This window comes from Candoia aspera, chromosome 4, assembly GCF_035149785.1.
Source record: "Candoia aspera isolate rCanAsp1 chromosome 4, rCanAsp1.hap2, whole genome shotgun sequence".
Classification (NCBI taxonomy): Eukaryota; Metazoa; Chordata; class Lepidosauria; order Squamata; family Boidae; genus Candoia; species Candoia aspera.
Genome location: NC_086156.1, coordinates 43,085,466 through 43,112,924, shown reverse-complemented (window position 1 = coordinate 43,112,924; position 27,459 = coordinate 43,085,466). Strand labels below are relative to the sequence as shown.

Sequence of the window (27,459 nt, the reverse complement as noted above, 5' to 3'; positions counted from 1 at the left end):
GTTCAGAAATCTGATTGCACTATAGTGGGAATTCTTTGGAAGCAAAGTAGAACTTAATTAAATCAGGTAAGTTGAAGTCAGAGAAAGTTATGGGGACATTTAGCTCAAAAGTATCAATACATTGTTTTCTTTACCCAAAGCAATTACAATATTTACATTTTGGTGTAATGTATAATAGCCTATAGTTCTTGAATTTAATGAACGTACATAAACATTCACTTTTTTCTTCACAAAAATAATCTCAGGAGTTACCGGTTTATGAAAGTTAACATTTTTTCTTCATTCTGAAAGTCTGCTGGTGTCCAGTATTGTAGTAATGTCTAATAGTAGCTGCTTCTACCTGCCTTATCTGGTCAGGCAGGAGGGGCATACTCCAAGTCCTGTCCGCCAAAGAGTGTTGGCTAGTGGGGCCCAGAAGGAGAGCCTTTTTGGTCATGCCTTCTGGAATATCATCCCTCCATAGGTCAGGCTGGCCCCATCCCTGCTGGCCTTTCACAAGGCCCTGAAGATTTGGCTCTTTGCTCGAGCCTGGAGCCCCGGGTGTGTGATGGAGCCCTTCTTGTGGTTATGTTGAATGTTGATTGTTGTTTTATAATTTCCTGGCTACTGTGGGTTTTATGTTTTTAATTACGTTTTTATTGTTTTAATATCGAAACCTGCCCAGAGTCATATATTACAGATGGGTGGCTATATAAATTCAATTAATTAATTAATTAATTCTCGCAGAGGTAGAGTATTGCTATAATGAAGAGTGAATGCCAAAGATATGGGGCAGGGGTGGGGAGAGAATACCAGTACAACCTTAGTGTGGAACTGTGCTTACATAACAGTTTATATATAAAATGTTGCACAGTATTGACAGGAATAGATTTTGTAGTTTATAACAGAATGGTTAGTTCCAACAATGTTTAATAATTCTCTCAGCATACATTCTTTTCTATCACATTGTGTACATGCTTTATTTAATAAGTAGCAAATTAATTAGGGTATTTTTCCTTACACAGCAAACTATAAAAAAAGTTGTCAGATATAACAGGAAAAAAAATTCTACTAGCTCTGTAGTAATTTTGAAATGATAATATATCTGTCACTGAATAATATGGATCCCATGGATTTCTGTTGCCAACTGCCGATCTAGTCATGCATATTTTATTTCAAAGGACAAAGTTGAATAACAAATAAATAATATACACAGGTCAGTTGTGACCTTGCACAGGCAACATTATATTACTTTTGTTTAGGATGTAATCTGCTGCTTCTGCTGATTATTATGGATCATTTAAAAACAAAATATTGGAAGAAGGCTTCCTGTACTATTGAGTTTGCCCTATTATAAGAACAAAGCAACACTGTTGATTTTCTGATGAGGATCTGAATTGGAGAGGTCACTACAAGGTTTAAAAAAGGCTCTTCAGCAACGTCTGTTTTAAAATATTATACAAAAGCAGACAAAATAATATTAGGTTTATTTCAACTGCAAAAAAAAGGCCCTTATATAAAAGGCCTGGGTAATCTTAATGTTATGCTTGTTTTATGCTTATATTTGAAGTTTCATTCTTGCAGTTTATGGGTTACAAAGGTGAGTTATGAGGAAGTACGCACTCTGGATAGATGTGAATGAGTTCTTTAGCTTCCTTACTTCTCCCATTAGATGAATACACAGCTAACTTGATTAGTCCTCTCATTTTTCTCAGTGGTGTAGAACTGAAAATACTTGAATGGATAAGCCCAAGAACATAACTGTTGGAGCCAGCCAATGACTTTGATAGGGTGTTCTTAAAGTGTGATTCCTTACCTTCTGGGAGTTCATTTTAAGGGGTTGCAGTATTATAATCCTTGAAAATCCCTGACCTAACTAAATATTATATGTTCTTTAGCAGTAGAACAGATGCATTTGGAAGGCTTACAATATGGACAGAAGAATTTAGTCATCTTCCATTATTACTTCCCAGCAACTGATAATGAAAGTATGTTGCCTATGAATCTGGAGGTAATAAACTGCAATCAAGATCAGTAGTGGTTAATAACCTGATCATTGATGAATTTCTCCAGTCCTCTTTTTAGACTGCCTAAATGAGAGGCTAAGGACCCCATCTGATGGCACTAAGCTCTACAGGTTAATTATATGTTATGTGAAGAAACGCTTTTATTAGTTCTGTGTCTCCCCAAATCTAATCTCAATAGATGACCTTTAGTTCAAACATAAGGAGGATGTTTTCATCTCAAGCATGATGCTGTATACCTTTGTCATGGCTCCCTTTACCTGCCTTTGCTCAGATACTGTAGTTTTTCCTTGTAGGGAACCTGCTGAAGCCTCCAAATATTTTAGTTACTTTTTCTTCCATCTTTTCAAGTTCAGTAGTAATTTTTTCAGATGGGGATGTAAAGTATGGTTTAACCATAAATTTATATAAGGGCATATTGACTGTTTATTTTTGGTTCTCTTCCTAATTATTCCAGACATAGAATTTATCTTTTTTAAAACAGCAGTAGCAGGCTCTGTTGAGATTTTCCTTGAATGAACCACCATGACTCCAAGACTTTTCCTGCTCTGTCACTGCCAGCCTGATCCCGTTAGTACAGATTTGAAGCTTGCATTTCTTTCATGCCACAACACCTGATTTTGCATTCACACCGAATTGTGTATGTGCCATTTTGCTTCCGTTTATCTAGTTTGGGAAGATCCTTTCGGGTCTCTTTGTAACTGCTTGTTTATTTTGTCATCCTGAACAGTTTGGCATCATCAGAAAACTTAACCATCACATAGCTCAGCCCTTAAATCAAACAATTTATGAGCAGGTTAAAAATTACTGGTCCCAACACTGATATCTGACGGGGACTCTATGTTTAAAGCTGCCCAAATTTGCCAATTTCTTGCTACTGCTTGTTTCAATTTTAGCCAGTTACTGGTCTGAAATAACGCCCTATCTTTTCCCATTGTTGTTGAATTTGCTTTGGAGAAGGACTTTATGAAAGACTTTTGAAAGTCCAAATATATAGTGTCTATTAGATCATCTGTTCCTTTGATACCCTCAAAAAGTTAGTGAAACAAAAAGTATGCTAAGAGGAGCTATGTTGCTCCTTTTCATCAGGGCTCATTCCTGTATATGGTTATTTTCTCTTTAATAATCATTTCTATCATGGTATCTGGAACAGAAATTAAGCCAATCTTCTGTGTCTCCCCCCCCCCCCCGCCATCCCTTTTTTTTAAAAAACCAGAGGTACATTGGTTGTTTTCCAATTCTTGGAATAGATGCCAACCATAAAGAGAAATTGCACAGTTTTGTTGCAGTTTGGCCCCATTGTTTTATTTTTAATTTGTTGGTTAGACTTACAAATTCATCTCTTGCTACCTCTGTCTGTTGTTTTGATTCCTTTCTGAAAAAGGCAGCTCAGGCTTGGACATAATGTGCTAAATCCAAAGCAGCAAGGTCAGAAATAAAGAATTTATTGTTTCTCTGCACTTCCTTCCTTCCTTCCTTCCTTCCTTCCTTCCTTCCTTCCTTCCTTCCTTCCTTCCTTCCTTCCTTCCTTCCTTCCTTCCTTCCTTCCTTCCTTCCTTCCTTCCTTCCTTCCTTTCTTTTAGCACAGTTTCAACAGCTCTGTTGCCCAGTCACCCAAGAGCCTCCCTGGCTGGTTTCCTGATTCAAATATATTTAATGAATGTTTTGTTGTCTTAATGTTCTTTGCCATCTGCTCCTCAGTGCACAATTTATTGATTGCTTGCATTTCTTTTGCCAGTGTTTATGCTCATTTTTATTCTCAATTGGGCAAGTCTTCAGTTTTTGAAAGAAGCCTTCTCAGTTTTAATAGCTTACCTGACTCTGTTGTCATGTTCTCCTGAACTTCGTGGCACTTTTTCTCTTTGGAAGCATATATTCTAACTACGCCAATTATTCTTGTGGATGTTAATTATCTCTTAGACACTTGGCCATCTTGACTCCTTCTCTAAATTTTTTGTTTTTGGTTAACCAGTTCCCTCATTTTACGGAATTTGTTTTTTTATGCCAAACATGTGTAGGATCTTTTTGGCAATTGCGCATCGATATGCATGTTGAATATAATAGTGTTATGATCACTGCCTGGGTTAGTAACTTATCTGTCATGGGCATGATCATGAAGAAGGGTCAAGATTTGGCTGATAACTTGCTGCAACCATTTTATGGTAATCTTTCTTCTTTCAGCTAGGTTCATGTTGGCTTATCTTAGGGCGATATTTAACCTGGAAAATGAATACATGAATCTGTGGATCCTTGACTGGGCCCTGACTGGATTTCTGTATTTTAGTGTATTAAATTATTTCTATTGTAATACATTTTCTCATTCACTTAAAAGATATGCTAAAATATATAGTTGTGTTGATTTGTTAAAGTTCACTGATTTCAGAATTCTTGATTGTTGGTTGGGCTATAAAATCTAGTTAATTTTTGTTGGTTATCATAGTTTTCCCAGAGTCTGAGCATCTAATCTTTAGATGAAAGGAGAATTAGGTTGATAATCCTTTTTTTCGTTTATGATATGTAATTACAGTAATTGGGACTGGAATTTCTGTTGCCAAGTGATGCGATCATAAAGTGCTACATAACATGACTGCGCTGCTTAGCAATGGCAGTTCCAGCACTTCTGCTTGCCATTGTTAGGTATATCCTGTGCCACCGTTAAGCGTGACATCACATGGTTGCCATTTGTGACCTTTGGCTGGCTTCCCCATTGACTTTGCTTGTCAGAAGCCAGCAGTGAAGGTTGCAAATGGTGATCACGTGACTGGGGAATGCTACGACATAATTGTGAGCCAGTCATCAAGTGCCCAGATTGTGATCATGTGACTGTGGGGACATTGCAACGACCGCAACTATGAGGACTGGGCATAAGTACCACTCATTCAGCACTGTCATAACTTTGAAATTAAGGAATGGTTGTTAAGCAAGGACTACCTGTACTTGTACTTGTATAGGTAGTCCTTGCTTAATGACTGCTATTGAGACTGGAATGTTGGTTGCTAAGTGAAGTGGTCATTAAGTGAATCTGACCTGATTTTGTGACCTTTTTTGCAGTGGTCAGTAAGTGAATCACTGTGGTCATTAAGTGAATCACATGGTTTCCCCATTGGTTTTGCTTGACGGAAGCCCACCGGGAAGGTAAAAAATGGTGATCACATGACCATGGAATGCTCAACAGTCATGATGAGAACTGGTTGCCAAGTGCCCAAATCGTGATCATGTGACTGCGGGGACGCTGCAACGGTTGTAAGTGTGAGCACTGGTTGTAAGTCGGTTTTTTCAGCACTGTCATAACTCTGAACCATCACTACACAAATGGTCATTAAGTGAGGACTGCCTGTAGTGTATTCTCTCATGCTTTGCTGAGAATCGTTTTGATCGTAATTGTCATGAGTAAGGATGGCGAGCAGGGGGCTCCCATCCAGACTGTTAAGCGCATGCGTAGCACTGAGGAATTAGGTAGCCATTCAAAGAGACACAGATCGGGACCGCCTTAACCTTTGGGGTTTATATGTCTGGGTTTTTCCCACGCTTCTTCAGTTTGTTAGGATTTTCTGTCATGTAGCAGTAATAAAACACTAGAGACCTATTCTTGTCTCAGCGTGGTTCCTGTGTGTTAGGACAGTAATAGTGTGCAAAAAGACTGGATAATTACATTGTGCTTGTAGTAGGCACCTCTACCTTACAAGCTGGAGACTAGAGATTTGAATTGGTTTAGCAATGTACCCACAGCTGACTTGTGGACTGGTCTCTTCCCGATTTAGGATAGTGAATATCTCCCCTTGAAGTTGAATAGCAAGAGAGGTGTTTATAGGAGGCTTTTTAAAAAATATATTTATAGGGAGCTGCTGCTAGTTGTGGAGAAAATTAGAATTTAAGCTGAAAGTTATAGGATTAGATTTTCCAGGACTCGGGAAGTAATCCAATGCACCCAGATTTCTAGAGGGAGCGAGTAAATAGAGTGTGTTTGATGATTTTTCTTTGCATGTGATCAAGCCTCACCCAGTTTCTTTCAAAGCAATATTTCTCTGAGCCTTAGTCTCCATTTTGGATCAGTGTACCCAATGTTCCTTTGTTCACACCTGCTCTTTGTATCCTAAACCTTTAAGTCTAAAATCCTCCATGTTTCCTTTGCTGCTTTGTGGTTTCCCAGCAATTAAATATTATTTTATATGGACATTTCTGGTGCCACTTTGTGATTTGGGGAAAGTGTTGTAATCTATTAACATGTCTCAGAAGACTTGGCTTCTGCAGATTGATTCCCACTGACTACCAGATACAGGATTATGGTATCCTGGTGTTCCTCAGATAACAGAAAGGGGAAAGCATGCTCCTTCTTTTAGCCTTGCTCTCATAACCTGGTAGAGCGGTGGAAAAGAAGGTGGTGCAGTAAATAATGAAGGCAATAGCTGCTGCATCATTCCTGGCTGTCTTGGTTGGGTGGGGCAGGCCCAGTGGTGAAAGGGAGCTTTACAGTGCTATAAACAAAAAACACATCACAGTGGCTTAGGGTTAAGGTCCATATAGTAGATAGGCCAAAGGCTTAGTAAACATACACATGCATCTCATGAATCATTTTTGGCTTACTGTGATTTGCAAACTTGCACCAGGTTCAGACATAAGCTAAATACAAACTGGAATAGCTTAGGGTAGGGGTTCCCAAACTCTGGATTGCAATCCTTTGGAGGGATCCTGAGTGGAGTTGCAAATTTTGAATGACTTGTCCAGGCAGAGCCAGATTGCTGGTCTGTGAGTGGGGTTGGAAGTTGCAGTGGCTGTAGGGCAAAGGTGCTGGAAAGCTGGGCCCGAAGGCAGTAGTAGCAGGGCCTGGGATCAAAGTCATGGGCTTTGTTGGCAGGACTGAGGGCAGCAGGGCAGGAAGACCAAGGAGACTGGTCTCACAGAAGAGAGCTGTGGATTTGCCAGATGCCTCACCAAGCTACTGCTTTTCTCTGGCCTTTGAGAACCCATGGACTCTGTCGGAATTCTGCCCCCGAGTTTTGCAAATGGAACCACTAGGTTCTTTCCTGAATTCTGTCCTCCATCACCAGTGTACACCTTCTCAGGTGATGAATAACTGGACCTGCTTCTTGGAACAGGACCCCCCAAACTCTGTGCAGCACTTTTGGGGTTCTCTGTGAGAACTCACTCTCACTTTGCCTGAATCCTGGTTTAGGATGAGGTATGAATCCAGCCATTGAGCCAATGATGTTTCCTGCCTAGTTTGCTATTAGAGGGAAAGATTTGTTCTTGCATAGATCCAGAGAGAATAGGAAATCAGAATTAAACAAGGACATGTGGATATTTGGAGATGAGAGTTCATGAAAGGGGAAGTATTTTGATGCTATCATTTGAGTAGGAATGATGATGTGATTTTGCGTGTGTGTGTGCGGGCTACGGGGGGCTGCATGGTTATCTGGGAGGAGTTCAAGCCCATTGAACCTGAGGAAGTAGACAGGGTTCTTGTAGCTGTTAGTTTGGCCACCTCTGTGTTAGATCCGTGCCCCTCCTGGCTGGTCAAGGCTGCCTGGGAGAGGACATGTGATTGGGTTTGGGCGGTGGTTAATTCCTCTTTGAGGGAGAGGTAGTCCCACTGGCTCTTAAGGAGGCAGTGGTGCACCCCCTCCTGAAGGGGCCATCGCTTGACCCAACCAATCTGGATAGTTTTCATCCAGTCACCAACTTCCCCTTTCTAGGGAAGGTTGTTGAGAAAGTGGTTGCACAGCAGCTTCAAAGGGCTCTGGATGAAGCGGATTATCTGGACCCCTTTCAGTCAGGATTCAGGCCGGGCTATGGGACTGAGTTGGCATTGATTGCGGTCTTGGATGACCTCTGGCGGGAGTGGGATGGGGGCAGTGGGACCATCCTTGCTCTTCTTGACCTCTTGGTGGCCTTCGATACCATCGATCATGGTATCCTTCTGGACTGGCTTCGGGAGTTGGGGGTAGGCGGCACTGTGTTGTGCTGGTTCTCCTCCTTCCTCCAGGGTTGGCTCCAGTCGGTGTTGGTGGGAGGGGAGAGGTCCAGTCCACAGCCCCTACAATGTGGGGTGCCGCAGGGCTCAGTTCTCTCACCCCTCTTATTTAACATCTACATGAGGCTGCTGGGTGAGGTGATCCAACAGTTTGGGGTGAGGTATCATCAGTATGCCGATGATACCCAGCTTTATATCTCCACCCTGGACTGTCTGAGTGATGCTGTGGATGTCCTGTCTCAGTGCCTGGAGGCTGTAGGGGCCTGGATGTGGTGCAGTGAGCTCTGGCTCAACCCAAGCAAGACTGAGTGGCTTTGGGTGTTTGGGCCGCCTGGTACCAAGGTTCTTCCATCTTTGGTCCTGGATGGGGTGGCACTGCCCCAGAGGACCTGGTGCGCAATTTGGGGGCCCTCTTGGACTCACGGCTCCTGCTGGAAGACCAGGTGGCAGCTGTGGCTAAGAGGGCCTTTGCACACCTTTGGGTTGTGCGCAAGTTGCACCCATTCCTGGACCAGGAAGCACTACTCACTGTCACTCATGCCCTTGTGACCTCCCGTTTGGACTACTGCAACACGCTCTACATGGGGCTGCCCTTGAAGAGCATTTGGAAGCTTCAGCTGATACAAAATGCGACTGCCCAAGTTGTAAATAGTGTCGGCTACTCGGCACATGTAACACCTCTGCTTCGGGAGCTGCATTGGTTGCTGGTGTGTTTCTGGGTGCAATTCAAGGTGCTGGTTGTCACCTTTAAAGCCCTTTATGGCTTGGGACCGGGTTACCTTAGGGACCGTCTTTTCCCAGTTCTGCCTGTCCAGTCCAGTCCAGCAGGATGGGCATGCTCCAGGTCCTGTCAGCCAAGGAATGTCAGCTGGCAGGGACCAGGAAGTGTGCCTTTTCTGCTGTGGCGCCCGCCCTCTGGAACATCCTCCTTCCGGAAGTTAGGATAGCCCCGACCCTGTTGGCTTTCTGGAAGACCTTGAAAACCTGGCTTTGTGCCCGGGCCTGGAGCCCCAAGTGTGGGAAGGGCCCCATTGCATGGTTATGTTAACACCATGGCTTTTAGATCGCTTGGCTGTAATTATTTTTATTTTTTGTTATTGTTGTTATTGTTTTATATTATGACTGTTTTTATTGTTAGCCGCCCAGAGTCACTAGTTCGAGATGGGCGGCAATATAAATTGAATAAAGAAAGAAAGAAAGAAATTGCTGAGCCCTGATTGAAACTCTCAGCAACATAGGAGCAAAATATTGGGGCTTGGTTAATCTTTAGAAAGGCATCAGCAAAAACTGAGAACAAATTAAAATATTTATTTTAATTTCTGGTGTTTTATCTTTTTAGAGTAGCCATTGGTGGTATGATGCATATACTTCTTGAAGAAAAAAAACACATTTATATAATAAGATTAATTTGCCATTTAGAAAAATTAAGGATTTTATTATAATCAGTGGCAGTTTTTCATTTTGATTAAATGTCATCCTGATATCCACATGTAACTTTTTAACAATGGATACAATTATCAATTCCAGTTTTGCTGTGTCAAGATCTGTTCTTACAGCTTGTATTTGTTGAATAAAGCCTAAGATAAAATGCTGGTTTTTCATAGTGAAGCTAAATTCTTAAGGTCACATTTGAATAAAGCTCACATTTGATTAGTCGAATCTGTTTTTAAGGAAATGTGTTAGAATGAGGAGGAGAAGGTCTCTTTAAAAAAGCAGAAGCAAAACCTTTTTCCATTTTAAAAATGTGTTTAGTATTTGGTTTTGAAACAGTACAAGAAGAAGCGAAAATTTAAAACGGGCACATACCAAAACTAGTTGCGTCTTGTCTTTGTAAAAATCATTTGTAAATAGCTGATTTCAGTGGGAACTAATTGCAACAGCTGGAGCTATTCAATTGCTTGTTTAAGTTGGAATTCTGAGGGACTAAAATGTTTGTAGCAATGGGTAAGCCCGTTTGTGATAGTGGAATTTTCACTGTATTTCTGCAGCAGATTTCATCAGCACAAAAATTACTGACTTGGTTGAATTTGCCAATTAACTATTTTAGTTCCTGACATCTTCCCTCCATCTAAAAGTACTGTACGCTCAGTGTAATATACATGATACCTCTGGAGTTTTCAGTGCAATGGTTTTCTGAGTTTTAGTTTATTTTCTGTTTGAACAGTCAGTGCCGCTTTAATCCCAAGTGAAAGATTTGTGGTGTGAAGAGACTACCATCTATCAGTGGTTCAGTACTATCATCTCAAGGCAGCACCTTGTATTTTAGGTATTAAATACTTTACAGCACTAGTCTCAACATAACCTTGCCTTTTCTCGTTTAATATTTCAATAATATTTTATTTTTCAGTCTTAGATTTTTTACTGAACAATGGCAAATATTAATATATCAGCAGTAGAATATATACATGCACTATGCTTCACTTCTTACTTGTGTCCCAGAAATAATTTTAGCTTTTTATTTTTCTGGTTTCAAAATAAGAAATTCCCCATAGAAAATTAATTTATGTATTTTTTTCCCCTTTAATTAACAGGTATTTTATATTGGACTTTGAGACTGGAATTCTGCAATACTTTGTAAATGAACAGAGTAAAAACCAGAAGCCTCGAGGAATCTTGTCTTTAGCTGGGGCTGTAGTTGCTCTCAGTGATGAAGCGCCAAACATGTTGGTGGTATATTCGGCTAATGGAGAAATGTATAAACTGAGAGGTACAGTATTCTTGAGGGTTTAGTTCCCTTGATACAGTATAATCTTCAGACTGTGTTAACTGTGGTAAACATTTTAGTTAATCTGTATAAAATTAAAGCAAGGCTCTGCATTTCCCCTATTAATGTTCATGTGCAAATTAGTACATTGACATGAGATTTATATTTATATTGTAAGATAATTCTGTTTAGGCTAGAATTAAATCTTTCAAGACTGGAAAAGGTGCTGAAAGTCTAATGATTTAACTAAATGCAAACTAGGCAATTACCGGAATATCTGATAGAATTCCCTGAACTGTACATTTTATGTTGTGGGCATGTTTGTTTCTTGACAGGAAAATAGACTTCCTGATTTATCGATATGTATTTAAATCATAAGTAAGTATTTTGATATATTGAGATTAAGATACGTATCTCGGATTTAAAAGCAAGGTAGACAAGTCAATTTTCACTCATCAGAATGTCTTAATTTTAGCATGGAGAATTTGAGAACAGAAAGTTTTCACAGCAACAAATTGCTTTTAAACTGAACAGTTAAATTACAGATTATTTTGTGTGTTGTGTGTTTATTTCTAGCTGGTGATACAAAGGAGAGACAGTACTGGGTGACTCAGCTTCGATCTTGTGCCAAGTACCACACAGAAAATAATCTGAAGGTAAAAATTACTGGACAGGAAATGGCTTAGTTGCATGTCATAGAGCAAGTGAAGGTTGTAATAATAAAACCCCATTAAATGGTTAAGTTTGCAGGGCCTTACTATTAATTTTTCACTTCCTTATATAGTAGAAAAAGCTATAAAGAGAGAACTACTTACCAAGTTTTAATATCAGTAGGGTTTAATGGGTAACTGATACCAATAACAAAAACTAATAGCAAAAAAGGGAGAGAATATAATGAATGTACAGGGTGACTATTTCATGTCTTATTAGGAAATGTTAGTGTGTTAAATGAGCAAACAAAAATGAGGTTGCCTCTAAATTGGGTGTTAAAAGCCATTTATCTGTTATAATACAGGTAGTCCTAGCTTAGCGGCCACAATTGAGACTTGCAGCTCTGTTATTAAGGGAAGCGGTCACTAAGTGGGATATCATGTGACTGTGACTGTGCTTTTCTTTTCCCCGCTCCCCTGCCATTTGGAATGCTCAACCCAGGCACTGGAATAATTAACAAGAAGGGAATTAATGTTTGTATTTACAGTCATTGGAGAGGAAAGGATTACAAGACAGTAAGCAGGCACACAATGGGGAATACACATAGAAAGGAATGGGGTGGTGTTGGTAGCCCTGAGGTGCTACTCAGACAGCCCAGTGTATTCCCCATTGTGTGCCTGCTTACTGTCTTGTAATCCTTTCCTCTCTAATCTCTCCTGTGATTGCGAGGGTGGAGGACAATGGGGAATACACCAGGCTGTTTGTGTAGGGCACTGGGGCTGCCGGGGTTACCACATTCTCTTCAATGTGTATTCCACACATAGTTATCTTCTTTGCTACACATGAAGCCTGATACACTCAAAGTTTCTTGGATAAATGCTTTCAATTTTTATGTACATAATTTAACATTACACTTGCATCTTAATTCTTAGTTCTTTTTTTTAATATTACATTAAATAGTATAATTATTATTACATCACAGACTTAATTATAATTAATTAATTAATTAATTAATTAAGGAGTTGAAGATGACTTGATGGAGATAGATACTGTAAATAAATAGATAGACCAAAATGAGACAACGAAAGAACAAGTCCACATTGTATGTGTTAAAGTTTCTTCAAATTTTTTACATCTTGAGCGTAAACAATTTTAGAGCTAACCTTTCTTAAACATTAGCTGGGACATCCAATAAACATGACTTTTTTTAAATGAATTAATTTCATCTTAAGATCAAAGACACATGTCTGATATACTTTAGACCACAAAAATACCGATTTGATGAAACAAGGTATTCCAACTTTTTATTTCAAAATTCTTCTTAATTATCAATATTTATTTTAGAGATCCTCTTCAATTCTTTATATACCTGAGCTTTAGATTGAGACTCCAGTGAAATCTTTTCAAGTATGTCAAGTAGTTTAAGAGTTTCAGAGGCTGCCAATATGTCAGATCCAAACTGAGAAATCAGCGAATATTTTAATTGCATGTGGATCTGAGGACTTTTTGGCCGCCCACATTTCTTTTGTAATCATTCAAAACCTTTAAAAAGTCTCCTGATCGGAAGCATTGTGTCCTTTTTCTGCCCAGGTGTTCCCAACCCCCCCCTTTTTCCTGCCTTTTAAAAATTAGGGTTATCCAAAACAGTGAATTTCCTTTTAGAACTGGGGTCAGGCTGAAACCTTTACCCCAGAATTTTCCAAATAGGTCTGGTTGCCTTTAAAGCAAGTAGAGTAATTGAATGTTGGCTAAAATTAGAAGCAAGTGTTCCAGAGCAGTCAAATAATTGCACTGCTGAAGTTCTGTTATCAGTTGCTCTTTACTAATGAGGATTGGGGATAATGATCATCCAAAGCTCTTCTGCCCGCCCCCCCACTTCTCATGGGAAGTCATCAGTAAAGCTCATTAACTCACCATGTATGTGCTATCACAACGCCATATTTTTATTTGCTTTTATAAAGAAGATTTTTGTCTATTTAATGGAACTTTCTGTGACACACGCGAACCCAGAGTAACTCTTTAGAATGAGGCATGTGATGAGATAGGACATTTGTTTCTGATGCTTCCTCTCATTGCAATTAAATGCATGACAAAATGGTCCCTGATGTATTGGACAGTCACTTATAACAACTGGTCACAGTGGACTGGTTCACACACGATACTAAGCCATAATGTGGTTTATTTATTTTGGCTTAGCATGATATATGAATTCACCACTCATAATTTGTATTACTGTATGTGTTAACCGGGCCACAGTGCCAGGTCTAACATGCTGGATGTTAAAATTTGTGTTAATGTGTGAATTTTCCCAGGGGTATGTTTGAACCAGAGATCAGCACACATTACATTGAAGCACCAACTAGATTATTGACAGTGCTGGAGGCCTAAAGAGGGGAGGAGCTATAATCTTTCCTTACAGGTTTATGCAAATTAGATTATACATGGGATTGGATACAACAGTGAGATGATTTGTTTGGATATAAACAACAGCAAGTATTTGATTGGATGTCATCTATCATGTGCCTAGTGAGGTTAGTGAGGCAATTAAGGTGTATCTATGAGATAATGAGGCAGGACTACAAAGACAATGAGGTTGTGAAAGAACAAATAGGCATTCCATGAACATAGTTTCTTTTTCAGGAGTTGCTTTCTTTTGGTTTCCCAGAGCTCTGCTTGCCTCCCAGTATCTTCTTTTAGCTTATCATCATTCCTTAGCCTTTTCAATGCTTTATGGCTGAGCTGACATTTTTAGCTTCCCTAGGAAAGTGTATTTGGGTTAGGGGCTTTTAGCTTGATCCCCAAAATTCCCCTTCACATTAATCATCAACCCCAGGTCTTCAACAATTATCCTTTCCAAAAAGCAGTACCAACATGGCATGGAGAGAGGGAATGTGTGTAAATTAATTCTTCCCTTCCTCCATACTGTGTTTTTAAGTTAGCAGAAAATATGCAATGCCAGTGGGTTGCTTGTTAATATTTCTTTTTAACATAATTTTTTTCTATCAGGTTCTTAATTTTGTTTACCTATATTTGTATTTCTAGCAGTGGGGCTTGATTTTTAATCTGAAGCTTCATAGTAGCCAAAGAAATCCCTTCAAATAGAACCATAGCGTGAAGTTTAAAATATATGTGTGCAACATCTATTTTCTGCAGGAAAGATGGGCTAGCTATAATAAATGTAACATTATTTATTCAAGGAGTTCAATTATTTATATTCAGGATGTGAAACTCTCTACTTAAAATAAACACATAGATTTTTGGTAAATGTGAGAGGTTGTGCCAGTTTCTTTGCAGGAGTAAAGAGGGCTTCATGGATGCAGCTTGAAACATCCTTAGACAATTTTTCAAGTCACATTTCTGAAATAAAAGGTTTGTTGGATTTGGAACAGATGGTTCAAATGGATATTCAGTCTATTGTGTATTAGCCTTACTACATTGGGCTAGAAAGACAAACTAGGGGTCCTACTTGTGCACCAGCCACCCTGCTGCCTGACAGGATGCCTCCCTGAGCTTCTTGAGCTGGTCTCAGAGTTGGCACTGCAGCAACCTTGCCTTTTGGAGCTGGGTGACTTCAATATGCCAGCTTTCGGGGCTGGTTCAGGTAAAATGTGGGAGTTTATATCATCCATGGTGACTATGGTTTGTCTCAAGTTATCTCTGGCCTGATACGTATAGGTGGTTACACTTTGGATCTTCAATTTATCTCTGAGCAATTGTTCAGTGAGCCGGAAATGGAGGGAATTTCCATCATCCTGTTGCCATGGTCAGATCACACCTAGGTCTGATTGTGACTGGTAGCCTTCATAGGGCAGTAGGACCGATGCTTAATGGATCCAATTGGTTTCAGAGGGTTCTTGAAGATTTTCCCAGCTCTCTGACAGGCAGTTCTATTTAGTCCTTGGTGAGCAGCTGGTATCAGGAGGTGAGCTGGGTGGCAGATGTTACTGCCTCTGAGTAATCTATTTCTGGTTGCTGATCTTGGGGGTTGCCTTGCTTCAGTGAAGCCATCCAAGAAATGAAGTGCCAGAAATGAAACCTGGAGCATCAGTGGAGGAAGACAAGAAGCAAATCCAGCTGAGCAGTGGTATGTGCCTAAGTTTGGGCCTCCACCATGATGAAAAGGGAGGAGAGGCCCTCTTATTTCTCCTCCCTTATTGTATCAATGGGCTGCTGTCCAGACTTGTTTAGGGTTGCAAACTTCCTTGTGGGAAGATGACTGCCATGTGATCTTCTGTGACCAGCTTGTGCAGCATTTTGTTAAGAGTTGTTTGGATTTGCTGAAGTCCTGACTCTGAAAAGAGTCAGTGGTGACAAGCAGTTGTTTACTTTATCTTGGTCTGTGACTTCTGAGAAAGAGGGGAACGGTACTGTCTCAGTTGTCCTCGACTACTTGCCATTTGAACCTCTGGCTTGTTCAGGAAATGGGTGGCAATTTGGATGTGGGAACTTGTCAGCACCTCACTATGAGAGGGGGAGTTCCTGCCATCCTTGAAACAGGCTGTGGCCTGCCCCCTCCTGAAGATGCCATCCCTCAGTCCAGTCGTGTTGGAGAATTATTGGCCAGTCTCCAATCTGCTCTTTGTTGCAAAGGTTGTTGAGCTGCTGGTGGTAGATCAGTTCCACAGCACCACAGAGGAAGTACCCTATATTTGGTATGGATACAGTATTGGTCATGCTCTTAGATAATCTTTGTTGAGACTGCTGTTATGTCCTTTCCCAGCACCTGGAGGCTGTCATGGTCTTGCTGGAAGCTGAACTCTAGAGTAGCTTGGAAAAGTGAGATGGGCCGGTAATAAAATGAGTAAATAAATAAATATCAGAGTTGCTGTTGATACTTTGAGAATCTGTCACCACCAAATTTTTTCCTTGATGGGCAAGCATATAGGGGCCTATATACAGCTCTGACTAGTATGCCATTTGCAATCCTACGTGGGGTGGAGGATCTGACAACAGTAACTCATGCCCTGATCATCACCCAGCTGGACCACTGTAATGCACTCTACTTGGGGCTGATCTTAAAGACTAGCTGGAAATTATAGTTGGTCCAAAATGCAGCAGCCCACATACTTTCTGACTCCCAACATTGGGAGCACATAACATGGGTTTTGTGAACCCTGTGCTGGTTGCTGATTGATTTCTGTGTGCAATTTAAGGTGTTGGTTTTAACCTATAAGACCTTTATGCCTTAGTGCCTGGATATCTTCAGAACCTACTCCAACCAGTTCTGAACTGATTGATTAGATCAAGCTGTTATTAAACCCATATTTTTGGGCGGTTTGGGGGGCTGAAGGAATAAGACATTGTGGCAATGCCAGTGCTATAGAACAGCCTTCTGGTAATGATCAGACTAACTCCCTTCTTTTGGACATTCTGGAAACTGTTAAAGATGGAATTGTTTCAGAGACCCTTCTCCTGATTTTACAATGCCATCTTTACCTTTTACTGTTTTCATTCTTAACATTTGATCATGTTGTTTTATTGCTTTTATTGTAAAGGTTATGCTGTAAAATACATTTTTTAAAATTTATTTTATGTAAGCTGCCAAGAGTCTTTTTTATTGTGGCAGTATAGAAATGTGTTTAATAAATAAATGTACATAATATTTGAGTTGGGACTAATTTACATTTATATATGCATTTCTTATAGGAATGAAGGATTCACTAGTTATACAATTCTTATCTTGTGTAAGAATCATAGCTTTTCAGTCTAAGAATATCTTATGATTGTCTTTGCATCTTTACACTTCAGCATCCTCTATATAACAGCAACAATGCTTATTGCCTTCACAAGTATAAATGTTTCTTTGTTATTTGAGGGAAGCCCTCATTCTTCTCATCATTTTACTTCTAACTTTCTGATTTTTCTAGAGCACGCCGACCTCACGAGCGAAAGGCTTGTCTTTGCTGCCCCTTGGAGCAGCCAACTCCACCTCTCTCATTTCTCAAAAAAACGTGAATCAGAGTGGACCCCCAGTTGTCACCATTACACATCACAAATCTCCTGTGGCAGCCCGAAAAGCCAAAGCCCAGTGTCCCCACCAGCTTCATGGAGTGAGAGAAGTAAGAATTATATGGAATTCTTCTGTGGGTGAAAATGTGATGTAATCTCTGGAGTACGTGGGTTAGATATTAAGAACACAAACACTTATTTAGTCTTTGATCTCCTTTGTAGTATAAAGCAGTATAAAAACAAAATTAACACTAATAACCTATCTAAATGGTAAGAATTTTTAAAAGTTAACTACTAACTTTTAACTTTGTATTGGTAGAACATTTACATAAAGTGAATGTTTTGAAATGTTTTGGCTCAATTGGAATTTTGGGAGCATCTTCGGGGCATTCTCACAAAAACTCTGCCTTGAGAGGGGTAGGCAGTCATAAAATACCGATTTTCCAGCAAACAGGCTATTGAAGTTGTTTCCACCTTCCCATCTTCTAGTATTCCAGGATACTCTCCACTATGATAGTTTATTTCTGTCTTTTTTCTGGGCAGATGAACAGTTCTAGACAGAGCTTAGTCTGCAGTGGCCTGTTTAAAATTTAGATAAAACACATGTGAAAATCAAGCAGTTTTGAAGGCACTGTTGTGGCTGCCATTTTTATTTTTTTGACTATACCCTGCAGACACCCTGGGATGAAAGGTTGTACTTAGAAAGAAGCTGCCCAGGAAAATTGCATTTACAATTTAAAATATTTTTAATTGTCACACTTTGGGCAAAAAACCCCCCCTTTCATAAATACATGTACTCTAAATCATATTAGTGACCTGAAAACTACACTTTCTGATGTATCTGAACTAGAGGTTTTAACAGGTTTGTTCAAGACTGAGTAGGTGGGAAAAATAAACATTTTAATCAAATAGTTTGCTAAATACGAGAGCTGTCAGCAACTTTCTAGCTTCAACAGAAGAACCTGTCAAAAGAGAAAAGTTTTCATATTTTCACATACCAAGTTGGGTAACTGAAATAATACACTTCTAGGCATGCCTCAGTTCTAAGCATGTAGCATAATGGTTTTCTTTGCAATGATGGATATCAGGAATCAAAAAAGGCCTGTGGAGATGTGCAGAAATAGTGTAGAAATTTTCATCACATGTGAAGTAAATGTATTGTGCAGTCTTGTGAATCATTGAGGCTGGTAAAAATTTCTCTCTCTGGTTTGTGTGTACATGTGTATATATGTATGTATATATATATTCCATTTTGTGGGAAAAAAGGTATCCCATTATGGCTGCTAACAGGTTTCATACACCAAGCTTATCTCCTCTGAGTATCAAATCCAGCTACTTGCTAATACTTTATAACATTCACTGTAACTGTATGGATTTTAATGCTTATCCTAATATTTGAAGTATACACTGCAAAATTAACTGTGGACACAGATATTTTTCAGCAACTAAGTAACTTATTGCACATTTTTGTGTGTCTTGGAAGTCTATAGAACTATAGCAAATACGTATTGTTTAATATATTGTACTGATGCTGTAACATATTTTATATATATTATTTTATGCTTTAGATTTTCAGTTCCACTGAATACTTTGCTGTAAAAAAGAGTTAGTCATTTAACAACATATGTATTAAAATATCTGAGACTTGAACTTAATTTCTAATAACTTAGTATTTTGATTAGATTTGGATGCTTTGCCAAGCTTTACCTCTGTGTGAGAGTTTCATGTCCTAATTCTACACATTTTACATTTTAAAAAGATATATCTTTGTCCTTCAGTATTAGAGATTTATAATCCTTAAGTTCAATATTTGACAAAGGAAAAAACTGGAATGATATGGGTTCAGTCAAGTATTTGCCTGTAAGGCAGAAAGTCATGCATTCATGTTTTTATCAAATGCTTTTTTCAAATGTCCTTATTTTCCCAAACTGCAAAAGAAAAAATATCAAACTGGACTGGAATTATTATTTTCCAACATGAAGCAATTACCATCAATATAGAAATGTTTTTTCAAAGGGAAAGCCTCAGCAGTGAAAGCTTTTGCTAATGGAATTGTGGCTTGAATGCTTCATAAAGAGGCAAAACATTTAATGGTAAATTTTTAAATATAATGGGGAAAAGCTTTAATGAAACTTTTGAAAGGACTTGATACGTCATGGTGCATAACATAACACTTGAATTTCAGACCTGGTACATAATGTACTAAGGATTGGGCAAGGCAGGTCTCTTTTATATTACTCTTGTGCCTTTGCTATTTTCCATTAGTCCAGTTCCCCATAAAAGAATCAAATTATAGGGAATGCTAAGATAGGTGGGAACTGGATTTGGAATTTTAAAGCTCTTAGAGTACAGATTAGGTTGCTTCTCTTAAAATCCAAAACTATATATTGTGACTACTTAAATTCAAGCTTTTTGATCATGGGTATGATCAAAAACAAAGATGGCAAGGACCTAACAGAAGAAGAAGAGATCAAGAAAAGGTGGCAAGAATATACAGAAGACCTGTATAGGAAGGATAACAATATCGGGGATAGCTTTGACGGTATGGTCAGTGAGCTAGAGCCAGACATCCTGAAGAGTGAGGTTGAGTGGGCCTTAAGAAGCATTGCTAATAACAAGGCAGCAGGAGACGACGGCATCCCAGCTGAACTGTTCAAAATCTTGCAAGATGATGCTGTCAAGGTAATGCATGCTATATGCCAGCAAATTTGGAAAACACAAGAATGGCCATCAGATTGGAAAAAATCAACTTATATCCCCATACCAAAAAAGGGGAACACTAAAGAATGTTCGAACTATCAAACAGTGGCACTCATTTCACATGCCAGTAAGGTAATGCTCAAGATCCTGCAAGGTAGACTTCAGCAATTCATGGAGCAAGAATTGCCAGATGTACAAGCTGGGTTTAGAAAAGGCAGAGGAACTAGGGACCAAATTGCCAATATCCGCTGGATAATGGAAAAAGCCAGGGAGTTTCAGAAAAAATCTATTTCTGTTTTATTGACTATTCTAAAGCCATTGACTGTGTGGACCATAACAAATTGTGGCAAGTTCTTAGTGGTATGGGGATACCAAGTCATCTTGTCTGCCTCCTGAAGAATCTGTATAACGACCAAGTAGCAACAGTAAGAACAGACCACGGAACAACGGACTGGTTTAAGATTGGGAAAGGAGTACGGCAGGGCTGTATACTCTCACCCTACCTATTCAACTGGTACGCAGAACACATCATGCGACATGCTGGGCTTGAGGAATCCAAGGCTGGAGTTAAAATCACTGGAAGAAACATTAACAATCTCAGATATGCAGATGATACCACTTTGATGGCTGAAAGCGAAGAGGAACTGAGGAGCTTTATGATGAAGGTGAAAGAAGAAAGTGCAAAAGCTGGCTTGCAGCTAAATCTCAAAAAAACCAAGATTATGGCAACCAGCTTGATTGATAACTGGCAAATAGAGGGAGAAAATGTAGAAGCAGTGAAAGACTTTGTATTCCTAGGTGTGAAGATTACTGCAGATGCTGACTGCAGTCAGGAAATCAGAAGACGCTTAATCCTTGGGAGAACAGCAATGACAAATCTTGATAAAATAGTTAAGAGCAGAGACATCACACTGACAACAAAGGTCCGCATAGTTAAAGCAATGGTGTTCCCCGTAGTAACATATGGCTTCGAGAGCTGGACCATAAGGAAGGCTGAGAGAAGGAAGATCGATGCTTTTGAACTGTGGTGTTGGAGGAAAATTCTGAGAGTGCCTCGGACTGCAAGAAGATCAAACCAGTCCATCCTCCAGGAAATAAAGCCAGACTGCTCACTTGAGGGAATGGTATTAAAGGCAAAAATGAAATACTTTGGCCACATAATGAGAAGACAGGACACCCTGGAGAAGATGCTGATGCTAGGGAGAGTGGAGGGCAAAAGGAAGAAGGGCCGACCAAGGGCAAGGTGGATGGATGATATTCTAGAGGTGACGGACTCGTCCCTGGGGGAGCTGGGGGTGTTGACGACTGACAGGAAGCTCTGGTGTGGGCTGGTCCATGAAGTCACGAAGAGTCGGAAGCGACTAAACGAATAAACAACAAATTCAAGCTTTTTAGCTTGTTGTCTACTTAGTAGTACATTGTTGGCAGCTGAGGTTAGATTGAATATGTCAGCAATATTTCAAGGCATTAGCTGTTGTGTCAGGTGTTATTGTTTTAATGCAGGGTGAAGATGAGTGGCATTATTTATTCATGTTTGGCTGGTGGTGATGTTTAGTTGAGCATATACCATGCATATTCTCATAAAATACTGCCTATAACCAAAATAATTATTAATGTAGATATGGGCCAATCACAGAGCATCAATTTACCAGTTGAGAGACTGATAAGATGGCTTCCTATTATCTGTCTAGTCCTCAGAATGCTTTCTACAAACCTAGCTCAATTTTATCTTTTTACTACTTAGGTGCCAAGCATCTAAGGATGTTGTCCCAGAAAAGTTTTTGGGAAAAAAATATCATGCCAAAAGCTGATGTTTTCTTTTAAAACAGGGGTTCCTAAACTTTTTGCCATCGCACCTCCCTTTAGTGTAATCTTAATGTACACACCTCCCCTAAAAAGCCAGACACCAAAATGAACACAAATGAATAATAAAAATACAATGAAACTTTGGGAAAGGTGGATTTATTGTAACAATGTACAACTAAAAGGTTTTTCATACCTCCCCTGGACTCTGCCTGCACTTCCCCAAGGGAGGTATACCTCACAGTTTGGGAAATGCTGCTTTAAATATGAAGTAGGGCAGGGAATCTGGCAGCCATAACTGGAAATATTTGCAGGCATATTGGTACCCACCAATATCCATGGAGAACAAAAGAAATAGTCTATTCTTAAGTAGTTTATTAGCAAGTTGAAATTATGGATATCAAGGATAGGAACATGGAGTTAAACTGAGTTGTGTGTAATCAGATCTCGCAAACAACTCAGTTTAGCTGTAGACACTGAAAATGTTCAGTAAATTGTAGCTTTAATGTTTTTTGTTAAGTAAATGTTTCAAAATATTAAAAAAACCTGCCTTTTTGAAAATTTCTGTATTATTAGATTTTCTGAGTAGAAGAGGTATACAATCTGAGGACCTCTTGTAGCTGCATATGCATCTCAAAAGCCATAGATACGGATTCTGTAAATTTCTCAGAATTGTTGTTTTCAACCTAACAGAAATGAAAATTATTAAATACATTTTAAATACAAACCCATCACATTATTGTCTTTTGGGGTAAGCAGTGTTATGCAAAGTGATCTGCCACTGCAATGATCTTCAAGGAAAGGCATTTTAGAAATTTTATTAGCAAGGTACAAAATATCAAGCAACAGACTTTTTTTAAGGTTGCAAGTTACCTTATCAGTTGCAAATTGAAAGTTGCAATTTATCAGTCAAATTGGAATTTATATACTTAAATTATGTAGGTTATTTCAGAGCTTTCTTTTGTTGTAATTTTAAGTCTTGGGCTAGGGAGTTGCTATTTTGTGTGGTCTAGCAAGCCCTCTTTTTCTAGTATTGGTACTGAAATAAATGTGATGCCATAAACATTGGGGTACAAGCAAGCCATACTTTTTTTTATACAGCATATCATTCCCCCTCTCCTCATGACCCATACCCTTCTGCCATATATTTCTTTTGCAGTTGAGCCTTCAGTCATTTTCTCTGTATCACCGAATTATTTCAGTGTATTTCTGTCATACTGGACCTTCATTTTTCCATTGACGTTCATTCCGCACTCATCTCTTCTTCATGCTATCTCGTTTGACCACATGCTTCTCAAGGGCTTGATTCCCACTGACCCCAAATTATGTTTCTTTTGACATACCTAACTTTTACTTCCAAATAACAAAGTGGGAAGAAGCATGCAGCTGTTTTTACTACTTTCAACAATCACTCATTCCTTGTAACAGACCACATACTACTTACCTTTCTACCAGAATTTGTATGGCTTAAAACTTTTCTATCCGTTTTCACCACTTCACTAAACCTATCATAGGGACTTCTGGGGAAGAAATCAAAGCCTGAAGATGGCTCCGTGAAAAGTGGAGCTTATGACCACAGCGGAACGATGAGCCAGCAAGTAGACTGGCTCTTCGAAAATTCCTGTCCCGAAAAGAGAGGACTTGAGATTGCCCACAGGTGCTCCAGACTGTTGCTCCTTGCAAGGAGACTGCAAGACAGTAGTCTCCAGCAGGTTTAGAGTTCTGGGAGATGAGGGAATAGCCATCTTGCTCAAATCGTGGTTGATGCCTTTGAAAGGTTACTAAGTTCACATATTTCCTTTCTAATCACTTTCGGAAATTGCTTGTTAACAGCTTTTCAGCTGTTAGGAACTTTTGGATCAACATGTTTTACAGCACCAGGTGAGCTTCCTTCAATCCTCAGCAAAAGAAGTTTTAACTACAAGTTTAAGAACTTAAAACATTTCTTTTTCAAATAAACAGCAAAAGGTAACTTTCTAAAACTTTGATTTTAGGAAGTTACAAACCAACTAAGGGTCCAAATAAGTTCGAAATAAGGTTTTGGAATTAATTATAAAGAATCCTTCCCATGGGAAAATGCTTTTGTTTTGATTTTTTTTTTAAAGACACTAAAAATTAAAACTTGGACACTAGAGGGCACTAGAAGGAACTAAAGATTACAATTAAAGGAGAAGAACACTCAAACTCGACTTCCAATTACAGAATGAAGCAAAATATTTTAAGATTGGACATACTGAATTAAATTTTTGAACAATGGACCCAGAAGTTAATTTTAAAAGTGTCAGCCTCTATAGATAGACTGTGTCTAAGAGATGTTCTGTGTGACAAGACTGAGACTGATTTGAAAGTGGATTAAAAATGACAGGCTACAAGAATGACGTGGAAAAAGATGTTACACTGGACATACCAAAGAAAATGGCTGATGTCTTAATAATTAAAAAGGACATCCAACCATCCAACCAAGAGACTGACCTGGATAATTTTCCTATACTTGATTTACAAAAGAGGCTTGTTAAAATTTTGTAGAATTTTGTGAGAAGGGATAAAGAAAAAATGAAAAATCAAGTTCTACAGCATTAGGGACTAAAGATCAAGATTGTTAGAAGTAAAAGGAAGGAATATAAAGTTGGTTTATTTGATCAAGGCTAAAATAAATATGTTGTTATCTCTGGTAACCATTAATGGACTTCTGCTGACATCAGGACTGAAATGACAATGCTTTATGGATTTGTTTATAGATAAGAGATGGGATATGGGAAGAAGATATTATTCACTGTATTTTAAGAAAAAATGATTAGGTACTAAAAAATTTTATACTTGTAATGGAAGTGGGAAGTTACTTCTTTATATATATATATTTTTCTTTACTATATTTTTATTTTCTGATTCTCTTTTTTCCTTTTCTGTACCTTTTTCTTTTTTTCTTTTAGCTTTTTTAGTTTGTATTAGTTTTTACTGCTGTAGTTACAAATCTTAATAAAATTACTATTGAAAAAACCCTAAACCTATCATAGTAGACAAATCATCTGTTTGGTCTACTTTTTTATCATTTATGTATAACTTGCCCTCTGTCTCTAATTGAGATCCATTTTGCTCATTTCCTTAGTCTATCTGACATTCGCTACAAATTATTAGGGTTTTCAGCCAACAACACATCCTCTGCATACCAAAGTATTTGCACGTTCACATCCATCACCAATATGTTTCTAATGTCACCACAAACATTCCTTATAGTTTTATCCATGAATAATTAAACAACCAAGGGGTCTTCACATATCCTTGTTTTATTCCTTGCTCAGGATCGAATCATTTGCTAAGCACTTATTCTCACATATTTTCTTTCCCTCATGTATTCTTCCTACTGCCCTCAGCAACCAATCTTCAACTCTATATTCATGCACAATATCCCATAATTGAAGCCTGCTCATTTTATCTTACACTTTCTCTACATCAACAAACAAAATAAACTTGCTTACATTCATACATTTCTTAGTACCTGCTGAAGAACAATAATGTTGTCTGCACACTGTGAGCAGCATAAAACCCCCATTGCACTTCCAAAACTTTGATCATTGTAATCTTTGTATCCTTTTGATTCTGACAAACACCTTCCAGATGCACTGAACAAACTAATCCCCATGCAGTTTTTGTATTCACTCTTGGTACCTTTTTCTTTGTATACGTGAATGGTAACAACATTCTCCCAACTGTCAGGCCCAGATGCAGTCTTCACACACATATTAAACAGGTTGCACAGCCAATCCAGAAGCAAACCACATCCATATTTTAATAGTTTTCTACTCTTGCAACTTAATTATTTTTCAGTCTTCTCACTGTATTTATGACTTTATGTTCATCAGTATTTTCATAGGCACTAACACTTTCTGTTTCAATTCTACATATATCACTGTAGTTGTCATAAAATCTCTAATAATCTTTGTAGCATTCTTTCATTTCAGTTTCATCCCAAATCATTATAACTCTTTATTTTTAATTCTATTCACTGTACTGTGGGCACATTTAGCCCTCTTCACTTATTTCTATAGCATTTTTTTATCTCATCAAAATTGATGTTTTCTCTCCTTCTTTTAAATGTTCTTGCTCTCTTTCATTAAATTCTTTGTAACCATCTTCTACTGTGTATTCACATTGTACAATAACTTTCTCTTATCATTTCTGCAGCATTCTCTTATATGCATTTTTATTCATCCACAGTCTCTTTCGCTTCATCATTTCACCAAGGATCCCTTTTCATACTTGCTATTAGCATAAGTTCATTAACTTCTATGGCATTCTGTAACATAATTCTCGTCACTCTGTTCCAAGTGGCTTCCACATGCTCTTTCCTTATGCTTATTTTCCATTTATTCACTTGGGAAATTAATCTATCTTCTAATACTTTTTTATACAGGACTCATACCTCCTCTTCAATCATTCTCCTTTCACTCTATTTTCTTTCACTTCTTACCCATTTAAAAGGGTGAGTATTATATTACATTTCAGAAGGTGGGATGCCATGGAATTAACTTTTGCCAAATTAGATTTTGTATTTATATGAATTTAAAGCAACTAACATATATACTTGCAGATTATGACCCAAGTGGAGGGACAACAGAAGAATCTTGTGCAAGCCATTGAATCCCTTCCAGGTTCTGGTCCTCTTTCTGCCTTGGATCAAGACTTGCTGCTTTTAAAAGCTACCTCTGCTGCTGCTCTCAGTTGCCTGGGAGAATGCCTGCATTTACTACAACAAAACATAAACCAAGTGAGCCCACCCAGGAGCAGGACATTACCTTCAGGTGTGTAAAGCTGGCTGGGTTTCCTCCCTCCCTCCGTCTCTCCCTTTTTCCCCCCCACTGGCCATGTGGTAGTTGTAGTTGCAATACAACTGGACTGAAGTTTTCCAGGTATACAGCAGATGAAAGCTTCATGAGGCTTTTAGTCAAAATACATAAAAATGGAATCATGGGACCTCAGTGAAGCACAAACTGTGCCAATATTAAACATTTATTTTTATCTTGATAACATTAAAGTAATATTATACAGTATTTATACATATTCCTTATGGGGAGAGAAAGTCATAAAGATGTCTTTGCCAGTACTGTGTGAATGCATGCCATACTAAAGCATTATTTTTGTTATTAGCAGTAATTCAAAGAAAGATAACGACGATGTTGAAGATCATGGTGTTGTACTGCCAAATACAGCCCATTGGCTGATGTGAGGCTGCTGAGTGGTTTAGCTGCTCTTGCTTACTTTTTTTTTAGCATGATACTGTCATTCAGATTGTAATCATTCTTTTTTTTTAAGTAAAGAAATGGACCATTGCAAAGTAGCATCCTTTGAATATTTTTGAATTTCAATTGTGTAAATTTGAGACAACATTCTTATTTGAGATGTATGATAAAAAAAATCCAGTAATTCCCATAAAAATGAATTGAAATGCTACTTTACAAAGTAAACCCTGTATTCCCTACTTGCTTGATCATCCTGGTGTGTTTTGGCTCAGCATATGAAATTGTGGATCTATAAGTATAAATAACCAGATGTCAGACCTACCTGGCTGAACTCCTATAGCACAGTTGAGTCATATTCTTAGGTTTAGCAGCTTTTTAAAGTCTTGTTGGAAGAGTTTCAAGGTTTGTTGGAATTCCTTTCCTGTCTATGTATTCTTTGAC

At 38.6% G+C, this 27,459-nt stretch overlaps 1 protein-coding gene and 1 long non-coding RNA gene across 4 annotated transcripts in view; one reads left to right on the top strand and one right to left on the bottom strand.

Moving 5' to 3' along the window:
- The window catches only part of LOC134497916 (uncharacterized), an 854,438-nt gene that overhangs the window by 67,930 nt on the left and 759,049 nt on the right, over window positions 1–27,459 (bottom strand). The window lies entirely within an intron of this gene.
- Window positions 1–27,459, top strand: part of OSBPL10 (oxysterol binding protein like 10) — a 75,945-nt gene that overhangs the window by 16,214 nt on the left and 32,272 nt on the right. For both annotated transcript variants that reach the window (XM_063303924.1, XM_063303925.1), the window contains exons 2-5: window positions 10,506–10,681; window positions 11,255–11,334; window positions 17,197–17,388; window positions 26,370–26,580. In XM_063303924.1, the coding sequence (XP_063159994.1) occupies window positions 10,506–10,681; window positions 11,255–11,334; window positions 17,197–17,388; window positions 26,370–26,580 (659 nt within the window). The remainder of the gene's footprint in view (window positions 1–10,505; window positions 10,682–11,254; window positions 11,335–17,196; window positions 17,389–26,369; window positions 26,581–27,459) is intronic.